The sequence below is a fragment of the Calidris pugnax genome, unplaced genomic scaffold, assembly GCF_001431845.1.
Source record: "Calidris pugnax isolate Ruff unplaced genomic scaffold, ASM143184v1 scaffold341, whole genome shotgun sequence".
In the NCBI taxonomy this organism is placed as follows: Eukaryota; Metazoa; Chordata; class Aves; order Charadriiformes; family Scolopacidae; genus Calidris; species Calidris pugnax.
Window position 1 is genome coordinate 414440 of NW_015091149.1, and position 9587 is coordinate 424026.

At 63.3% G+C, this 9587-nt stretch overlaps 2 protein-coding genes across 2 annotated transcripts in view; one reads left to right on the top strand and one right to left on the bottom strand.

The window, feature by feature from the left end:
• PLEKHH3 (pleckstrin homology, MyTH4 and FERM domain containing H3) overlaps positions 1–2220 on the top strand; it is a 7036-nt gene extending 4816 nt beyond the window's left edge. Inside the window, exons 12-13 of the mRNA XM_014959065.1 lie at positions 1452–1677; positions 2039–2220. Of these exons, the coding sequence (XP_014814551.1) occupies positions 1452–1677; positions 2039–2220 (408 nt within the window). The remainder of the gene's footprint in view (positions 1–1451; positions 1678–2038) is intronic.
• LOC106898084 (tubulin gamma-1 chain) lies at positions 1818–9470 on the bottom strand. Its single transcript, XM_014959169.1, has 10 exons — positions 9326–9470; positions 7742–7909; positions 7164–7232; positions 6546–6625; positions 5830–5956; positions 5042–5128; positions 4644–4793; positions 3281–3433; positions 2824–2985; positions 1818–2506 (listed from the first exon to the last, which is right to left on the bottom strand). Exons 5-10 carry the CDS (start codon positions 5902–5904, stop codon positions 2309–2311), a joined length of 825 nt encoding a protein of 274 aa, XP_014814655.1. The 5' UTR covers positions 5905–5956; positions 6546–6625; positions 7164–7232; positions 7742–7909; positions 9326–9470; the 3' UTR covers positions 1818–2308.
• Between the last annotated feature and the right edge of the window lie 117 nt (positions 9471–9587).

A 9587-nucleotide genomic window follows, 5' to 3' on the forward strand; every position in this document is an offset into this window, starting at 1 on the left:
TCTCCGCGGCTGCCCGGCGGCCACCCCGGCCCCAGGAGCCCACCACCAGCCCCCCAGCCCCAGACCCCACCGCCCCACCCCAGGGACTCTGCCCCACGGCAGGGCCCTGGCAGCTCCGGCCACCCGTGGGCTCCTTCCACAGTTAGCCTGGTGGCCACCCAGGGTGGTCCTGATGGCCAGCGTGGGGAAGGGGGGCCAGGTGGCAAACCGTGGGTCTGTGCTGGTCCCCAGTTGCTCCCCGGAGCCGGGGACAGGGGCTCGTGCTCCCTGCGCCGCTGTTGCCTTTCTGGTTATTTCCTTAATTTATTTCGAGACGCCCGTGCCCCCCACGTCTCCCAGCACTTTCCCTGGAGGGCAGGGGGGCTGCCGTGCTGTGGCCTCCCCCCGTGCTGCCCCCAGGCTGTCCCTGTCCCCTGCTCCCCTGCACCCCGGTGCCTTCGCCTCCAGCACTCGTGCTGCCTGGCAGCTCTGCCGGTGCCCCAGCTCCTGCCGCCCCCGGGGTGGGGGGCTTTGCCTGGGGCGGGGGGCACCAGGCAGCGGTGCTGTGCCATTGTCTGTCTGTCTGTCCGTCCGCTGAACCCACCCCTCCTGGAAAGCTGCGGGCGGCTTTTGGCTGAGCCGCCGCAGGGGCCATGGGGCTCCGAATGGCCGGGGCCCTGCCGCTTGGCCGGGGCCCCACGGCGGGGCTGGTGGCGTGGGGTGGCCGGCGGGGGGGTGGCTGGTACGGCTGGGGCTCAGCCCCTCAGTGTTGCCTCTGTAAAGTTTGTCGGTTCTGTCTTGGGGAGGGGAGGGGGGTGTTTTGTTTGTTTTTTTCTAAATAAATGCACAAAGGAACGGCTGGGCCTCCCGTGACCGCGGTGGCTGGGAGGCAGGGACGCTCTGCTCCCCGGGGGCGGCGGGGGCAGCGGGGCCGGGGACAGGCGGCGGGAGGAGGAGAGGCACAGCGTGTCCTTGGGGACAGGGACCGCCGTCCCTCCGGCCAGCGCCGCTCGCTGCGCCCTTTGGCATTTCACCAACAGCCTGGGCCACGCTCTGGCTCCGCCGCGGCTCCCCGGCACCCCCTGGCACTGGCCTGCCCCAGCGGGGGGAACTGCCCCGGCCGCGGTGCCGGTGCCAGGGAGGCCGTGGGACCCGGGCGCTGTCATGGCGGGTGGGTATTTTTAGCTGCCACTCCGCGCCGCAGGGGCAGAGGAAAAGGCTAGTTCTCACTTTGGCCTGCCGGGGCTTGGGCTGGTGCCAGCCCTGCCCCACACCGTCCCTCCCTGCCCCACACCATCCCTCACAGCCCTGCTCATGGGGGGCAGGAGCGGGGCAGCCCCATTTGCCCCTCCATCAACAACGACAGCCTGGGCCTACATCCTTCCCCGGTCATCCCCTGCTTTGGCTCCAGTGTGGCCAGGGATGCCCCCCAGCTCTCAGGGATGCCCCTCAGCTCTCGGGGGTCTCCCCAGGTCTTGGGGGTCTCCCCAGGTCTCGGGGGTCTCCCTCCCGCCCGGGTCCTGTCCCCTGTGGAGCTGCAGTGCGTGGCGGTGCGGGCAGGGCAGGGCGGTGCCGGCTGCAGGCCTTGGTCAGCCATGCCGGCAGGTCCTGCCAGTATTTCTGGCTCTGCCACAGCGGTGGCCCAGACAGCACGCTGCCGGCTGCCTCCCGGTCCCAGCCGCTCCCCGGGACGTGCAGGTGAGCGACAGCCCCGGTTCAGTGCTGCCACCGAGCCGGGACACCGGGCTGGCCAGCTGGGCAAGGTGAGTGCTGGCCTTGGCAAGTGTTTACAGCTGCTCCCCTCCCCGGGCACTCGCTCCAGGAGCCGTGCAGGCAGCGTCAGTGCAGGAACAGCCTTTATTAAAGCAAAATAACCTACAAAAATATAGATACAGCCTGTGCCCCAGGCCTGATCTGGCGAAGGAGGAACAAGGCTCCTACCCAGGGCAAGGACTAGCTCAGCCACACAGAGCCTCTGGCCACGGGGGTCGCCTGCACCCAACTCTGGGCCAGGCCCGTTCTGAGCCCCCACCCTGGGTTCGTTCTCTCCTCCTCCCAGCGAGAGTTGCTCCCACGGGTGGAGGTTCCTGCCAGCGCAGCGTGGAGCTGCCCCACTCAAGTCCTGGGCCGGGGCAGGAGGTGGGGCAGAGGCTGTCCCCCCACCGAGGCTCTGCAGCAGTGGTGCTGCAGCGTGTGAGCGGCCGGGGCGATGCCGCCGCCGCCGCCACCGGTCAACACTGAGGGGTGCAAAAGGTGGGCACGGCAGAGACAAGCCCTGCCGGCGTGCGTGGAGGTGGCCCCGGGAGCCCCCCGTCCCCTGGCAGGGTGCTCACTGCTCCTGCGTGCCCCAGGAGATGTAGTCGGGGCGCGTGGCCGCGTGGTACTCGTCGATCAGCTGCTGCACGATCTCCCGGGAGTTATCCAGCTCGTCGAAGTTGTCCTTGAAGATGTCCTCCTTACGGAACTGCTCCAGGAAGGCCTCCCGCTTGCGCAGCTTGTCGTACTGCCGGCACGTCCGCTCAAACAGCTGGAGAGCAGAGGGTCAGAGGGGCCAGGGCTCCCCGGGGACCCCCACAAGGCAGGGCAGTAGCCGCTGCCCCACACCCAGCCAGCACTCGGGATCAGCTCCTGCTTCCCAGGCTGCCTTTGGCTGCGGAGAGGGAGTCCTGCTGCTCCCTGCTCCTGGGGGACAACTCCAGACCAAGCCTGAGTCCCAGCCGGGAGCTGCCCGCCCTCCCCTCACCCACGGGCCCCGCCGTGGCTTTGTGAAAGCCCCCTGAGAAGAGGGGGTTTGTGACCGAGGGGCCAGCAGTGCTGCCCGTGGCGCAGAGGGAAGGCACTCACCGAGGAGATGTTGGTGTGGTTGGCCATCATGAGGCCGCTGACACGGTGCGCGGATGGCAGGTAAGGGGACTTGCGGGACAAAGCCACCTGGATGCTGGCAGGACCCCAGGGGATGAAGTTGGCCAGTTTTCTCTCCCGGATCCGCTGCAGACTCTTGTGAACCTGGTGGGACGAGAGCAGGAGGGAGATGGGCAAAGCTGCCTGGTCCCAGCAGACCCAGGAGCTGGACACACCTCCTCAGGAAGGTGGATTTCAGCAAAGGGCAGGTAGGGAGGCTCCTCATGGCAAAGGACTAGTGGCCTTTCCAGGAGGCCAGGGCCCTCACAGCACTAACTCAGAGGCAGTTCTCAGCGCTCGGTCTTGCCCCAAGGTCCCCGTACAGGAAGATGGTGGCCGTACCCTTCCCCAGCAGGTTGGGCCGTTGCCATCACGATCTGAAATGGCCACAGGAGCTCACCTGCGTCGGATCCACCTCCCCCTGGATGATGTTGAGGATGGCGATGTAGCAGTGGTTGGTCTGCCTGTCTCGCCCTGTCGACACCATCACGTTTTTAGGCTGCAGTAACCTCCTCATCACGTCCAGGACTGTGGTCTTCCTCACGCTGGCCACCTGCAAACACCCACCGGGGGTGAGAGGGGGCAGGCACTTGGCTCCCTCACCCTCCTGCCACCACGAACACAGGACCGGGAGGGCAGCCGGAGAGAGAAGACCTCACCTCGGGGACAGAGCCACGTGCAAGGCCACATGCAGGACAGGGACACCCCAACGTCACACAACAGGCACAGCCAAGCTGAGACCCAGAGCCTTGGTGGGGACTCTGACACAAGGGCTGCCCCCCGGCAGCACAGCAGGGGCTGGAGCAGGCTCTGCTGAGCCCAAGTGACGGGGACAAACTTCTGTCCTGTTCCACTGCCGAGGTGAGGAGCAGGGCTGGGGAACAGGAGGGGTTGTTTCCCACTGCACCCCCTCCCCACCGAGCCCCACACCAAGCCCTTGGGCAGTCCCTGAGGTTGCCACGGGGCTATAGCCCGGGCTGGCACCCAAGGGAGTGCCCGGAGGAAGGTGCCAGCCCCGCTCCAGGCACCGTCTGAGCTGCTGGCTGAGCCCTCCCCACACTCCTCCCGGGGAGGACAGATCACACGCTCGATACCCTTTTCAGAGCCAGCAGTTTTTCAGATTTGCTTCTCTGAGTAACATCCTGAGGAAGCGCAGGCAGGGAGAGGAGAACAGCAGCTGTCAGCTCCCGGCAGGACCGCGACGCGGCACACGCAGGTGAGAGCCTCTCACAACACAACTGTCCCCTGCTCACCCCGGGGGGGGGGGGGGGGGGGGGGGGGGGGGGCCCGCGCCCGGGGGGGGGGGGGGGGGGGGGGCTGAGGGCTGGAAATCCCCTCCCAGAACACAGACCAGACCCGGGGAAGGGGCTGATGCCTAGAGCTAAGTCTTGGCACGACAAGTGTCAAGTGTTCTGACCCAAACAGCCTGGGCTGCTGGCCCACCGGGGTGGCAGGACTGGCCAGGCTGCTTTTCTGGGCTCAGATTAAACATTTCTAAGGGTGGCTTTTGTCAGATCAGATCCCATTGCCCCACCCTGAGCTGCCATAGCCACGCTCCTGCACACAGCAAGGTAGCCCAGCACGAGCACAGATGCCTGATCACAGCTGATTCACATCACAGGTGGGGGTTACACGGTGTGGGCACATGGGCTGGGGGGTGGAACACGCAATTAGGGCTCACACCAGGACTGTGGGACTTGGTGGGTGTCACGAGGTGAGCGTGGTGCTGCCCGTGCCCTGGGGAAGGGGAGGAGGTGCCTTACCGACTGGTCGGTGGTGAGCGGTGTGTACCCCGTCATGAGGAAGTGGAGCCGTGGGGTGGGGATGAGGGAGGCGATCAGCCCGATGAGGTCGTTGTTCATGTACCCCGGGTACCTGAGCGTGGTGGTGCTGGCAGACATGATGGTGGAGACCTGGGGGGAGAGCAGGGGGTCAGGGTCTACGTCACCGTGGAGCACGTTCAAAGCCTGCTTCATGCAGCCCTGCTGGGGGAAGCTGGAGTGCCCATGGAGGCCACCCATGGGAAGGGCAGGGGACCCTCCTTCACAGCCACAGGGTGCCCACCACCACCCCCACCCAGCGCAGGGAGCAGGGCCAGACGGAGCCAAAGGCAGTGGGGAAGCCTCCCGTCATCTTCCCCAGAGGGAAGAGCCCTTCTCACCAGCTGGTTGATCTGAGAGAAGGAGGGGTTCTGAATGTGCAGCCGGTCTGTCGCGATGCGGTTCAAAGCCGTGTTGTCCAGAACCACCTGCAAGAGAAACACCGGCTGGGTGACGAGCCCCGGGGACAGCCCTGGCCACGTGTCCAAGGGCACCAGTGGCCCAGCGCGGGCCCTGGGCGCCGCAGCCCTCGGCGGCAGGTGGCAGACACTTGAAACCACAAGCTGACTCATCTCTGGAGCGTAACCGACACTGTCAATGGAAGCTCTTCCCTCCTGTCTTGGCTGCGCTCCCCAAGAGCAGGGCACTGCCTCTGGGCCAGCACCACGCAGCAGCCTTCGGCCCCAGCAGCTCCTGCCCTGCACAGATGAGCTGGGAGGGACAAACAGCATCAAGACCTGACTGAAGGCCCTGGTGGAGGCTAAAGATGGTGCCTGAGTGGGACTGGTAGGGGCCGAAAGCCATGGTGGAATCAAGTTCAAAGAGAAGGCTGCAGCACAGCTCAGCAGAGGACGCACAGCCAGTCCTCGCTGCCATAGGAAGAATCTGCTGGGTCCCAGAGGCAGAAATGCCAAGTGGAACAGCCCAGATTCCTTGTCCCTGCGACCACAGCATCTGCTCAGCCCCTTCTGGACAGGGGGGCACTCCTTGCTGTGCCCGGGACTTGGCAGGCTCATCGCTCCCTGCTGTGGCACCGGCCCCAGGAGAAGCCGTGTCCGAGGGGCTGGGGACAGGGCTGCCAAGTGGGAGCTGGCTGTCCTGCTGGCGTGACACCCAGTGGGACCCTTACCACGCAGTCAGCATTCTGAGTCAGCCTCTTCAGTGTCAGCAGAGAGTTGTAGGGCTGGACAACAACATCGCTCATCTCGTCCTGGTTTGGGAAAACCGAGTAGGTCTCCACCAGCTTCTTGGGATACCTGGTGGAGAAAGCCCAGCCACCTCAAGGGTTAACACCACCGAGCCAGCGCTCTCTCTCCTCCCACAAGCTCCCTTTGCAGTCTCCAGGGCCCAGGACAGCAGTGAGTCACCGGGACTCCGTGCCAGAGCTGGCTCCCAGGGAGGGAGGGAATTTGTCCCAGCAGCGCTGCCCTCGCAGCACAGGCACAGGCTGCCAGACACAGCTACAGGCCAGGCTGAGCCATCCCCAGGCTGATTAAGCAGCTGCTCACAAGCCTTTTCAAGAGGCTGCAAGCTGAAACAGGCAGGGACTGCAGCTCAAGAGCTCACAGCTACAGCCACCCACCCTCCCCTGCACCGTCAGGCTGTCAGGAGGCAGCTGCCCGATAAGAACAGCGGAGGGAAGGCAGAGTTTGGGCAGCACGAGGCCAGTTTCGGAGGCTGTGAAGTCCCCAGGCGTATCAGGAACCGTCCCTTCCCCCCCGGGGCAGCCAGCCAGGGATTGCACAAGAGAGTGTTTGGGTGGGGGTGGTGGCTCTGAGTCAGCGCTGGAAGGATGCCCGGGCTGGTTCAGGCTCTGCCCGGGGAAGGGGACAGGCCAGCGCTCACCTGTCATTCAGCCTCTCCAGCAGGTACGAGCCCAGCCCCGAGCCCGTTCCGCCGGCGATGGAGTGGCAAAGCACAAATCCCTGGAAGGAAGCAGAACGAAGCTCTCAAGGCTCAGCTCAGCCCCAGGGGCAGGTGGAGCAAAGAGAGCTCTGCCACCACCTCCAGCTCCAGCAGGGACCCGCCAGCCAGGGGGGGAAGAACTGCCCCTGTCACAACCGACAGCGCGGAGCTGACATCTGCAGATGGAGCAGAGGTTAGCCCTGAGTCCTGGGGACCAAGCTGAGGTTAGCCCTGGCTCCTGGGGACCGAGGGGAGGTTAGCTCTGGCTCCTGGGGACCAAGGGGAGGTTAGTCCTGGCTCCTGGGGACCAAGGGGAGGTTAGCCCTGGCTCCTGCAATGGAGCAGACGTCAGCCCTGGCTTCTGGGGACCACAGCTACAGCCACAGCTCATCAGGCCACTTCTGCCAGCGAGGGTGGAATCCACCTCTCTGCACACACCACAAAGTGGAACTGCTGCTCAGGAACTTCCTTGATTCTTCCTCCCACCGCACAAAAGAGCAGCCCAGCTCTAGAAACGACGAGCAGGGCAATTGGATCCAAATCCCCTGATTTACTTACTTCCAAACTGTCGCTCCCATCAGCCTCTCTGTCTATTATATCAAAAATATCTTCGTGGATTTTTTCTCCCTGCAAGAGAGAGCAGACCGGGGTTTGTTGCTTTCCTACAGAAAAATGGGGAAGAGCTGCTCAAGCCTGGTGAGAAGCCAAGCCAGGCTGGCAACCTGTGCCCAGGGTGCCATGAATCATAGAATCATAGAATGGTCTAGGTTGGAAGAGACCCTTGGGATCATCGAGTCCAACCATCTCCCCTACTCTACAAAGTCCTCCCCTACACCATGTCCCTCAGCACTGCATCTAAACGGCCCTTAAACACAGCCAGGGATGGGGACTCCACCACCTCCCTGGGCAGCCTGTTCCAATGCCCTATCACTCTTTCGGTGAAAAATTCTTTCCTAATGTTCAATCTAAACCTACCCTATTGGAGCTTGAAGCCATGAAGTGTCAGGTCTAAGTCCCTACTCAAAGATGAGGAATTCTGTAGACGCCACGTTCTGAGCCTGACATGAGAAGGCCACAATAAGCCTTCCCCTAATGAGCTGGCTTGTGTTTGCAGCCAGGAGCACCGGAGCTGTTACCTGTGAGAAGCCACTGGCCCAGTTGTTCCCAGCTCCCCCTCCGTGCTCCGACAGGTAGATGTTTTCTGGGTTGTAGAGGTTGGCGTAAGGGGAGTTGAGGATGGAGTGGATCACTCGGGGCTCCAGGTCCAGCAGCACGGCGCGCGGGATGTAGTGCTCATCATCTGCCTTTAACAAGGAGCAGTGAGATCATGATGATGCCGTCGCAGCCCAGCGCTGCCAAAGGAACTGCCGCGTCGCCTGCCACCCCCTGGCCACGGCAGAGCACGGCACAGCCAGTGTCTGAGGGACGGGGAGCAAGGGAAACTCAGAATCACAGCATCTTCTAGGTTGGAAGGGACCTTAAAGATCATCTTGTCCAACCGTCAACCTCACTTCGACAAAAATAGACACCCACACAACAAACAAAAAGCATCACCATCACTACATCAACCCGTCTTTTGAACACCTCCAGGGATGGTGCCTCAACCACCTCCCTGGGCAGCCCATTCCGGTGTCTGAGAACCCTTTCAGTGAAAAAATTTTTCCCAATATCCAGCCTGAACCTCCCCTGGCGCAACTTGAGGCCATTTCCTCTCGTCCTGTCGCCTGTGACTTGAGAGAAGAGACCGACCCCCACCTCTCTACACCCTCCTTTCAGGGAGTTGGAGAGAGCAATAAGGTCTCCCCTCAGCCTCCTCTTCTCCAGGCTGAACACCCCCAGCTCCCTCAGCCTCTCCTTGTAAGACTTGTGCTCCAGACCCCTCACCAGCTTTGTTCACAGAATCACAGAATTATCTAGGCTGGAAGAGACCCTCGGGATCATCGAATCCAGCCATCCACCCTACTCTAAAGTTCTTCCCTACACCATATCCCCCAACACCACATCTAAACGGTTCTTAAACACAGCCAGAGATGGTGACCCAACCACCTCCCTGGGCAGCCTATTCCAATGCCCGACCACTCTCTCTGTGAAGAATTATTTCCTAATGTCCAGTCTAAACCTACCCTGGTGCAACCTGAAGCCATTACCCCTTGTCCTATCATCTGTAACTTGGGAGAAGAGACCGACCCCCGCCTCTCTACACCCTCCTTTGCTTTGCTCTCTACACCCACCCTTGCTTGTTGCCCTTCTCTTGACCCGCTCCAGCACCTCGATGTCTTTTTTATGGTAGGGAGCCCCAAACTGGACACAGTACTCAAGGTGGGACGGCCTGTCTGTAATGCAGCATCTGCACGTGCCCCAGAGCGTTCCCTGGGTGCTGGGTTGGGTGGGGGGGGGTGGCTCTAACGGGCTGCGCGGGCGGCAGTTACGTATGGTGGTATCTATGGCAGCCTCAGCCTCGTGCTTCTGCCTCCACAACACATCCATTTCCAGAAACTGGAGCACAGAGAGGAGCCCTGGCAGGACTCCGTGCTGCCAAGCAGGAGCGCTGGGCTCAGGCTGCTGCTCCAGCCAGCCTGGGGTCGGCGTCAGCCCACCAGTCCCTGAACTGGGGGTGCTGGAGGGAACTGAAGCGGTGACCGGCAGCGCTGCCTGTGTTCACCCGGGCAGGGCCGGAGCTGGTGAGAGGGCAGGCAGCACGGCGTGGCCCCCCGCGGTACCTGGTAGAAGAAGACATCCTTGCGGTCGGTGCCCTCGGTGGCGAACTCCTCCACGATGCCCTCGGGGCTGATGCCGTGCTCGGCGCAGAGCTGCTTCCAGAACTCGAACCCGACTGCGGGGCGGGGGGGGGAGAAAAGCTCAGTGGGGCCGGGACCGGGGGCCGGTCACCCCCCACCGGGCCGGGGCAGGGGCAGAGCCCGGAGCATCCCCGGTGCGGCAGGCCACGCCCCCGCCCGACAGGCCCCGCCCACGCCCCCCACA

What these genes read in the sequence shown, in the direction of transcription:
- LOC106898084 (XM_014959169.1), bottom strand. Translation starts at nt 5,904, where the DNA reads ATGAGCGATGTTGTTGTCCAGCCCTACAACTCTCTGCTGACACTGAAG. An exon ending in CGCTCACCACCGACCAGTCG is followed by an intron (nt 3,434 to 4,643) that starts GTAAGGCACCTC and finishes GGGTGTTTGCAG; the next exon opens with GTGGCCAGCGTGAGGAAGAC. An exon ending in ACCACACCAACATCTCCTCG is followed by an intron (nt 2,507 to 2,823) that starts GTGAGTGCCTTC and finishes TCTGCTCTCCAG; the next exon opens with CTGTTTGAGCGGACGTGCCG.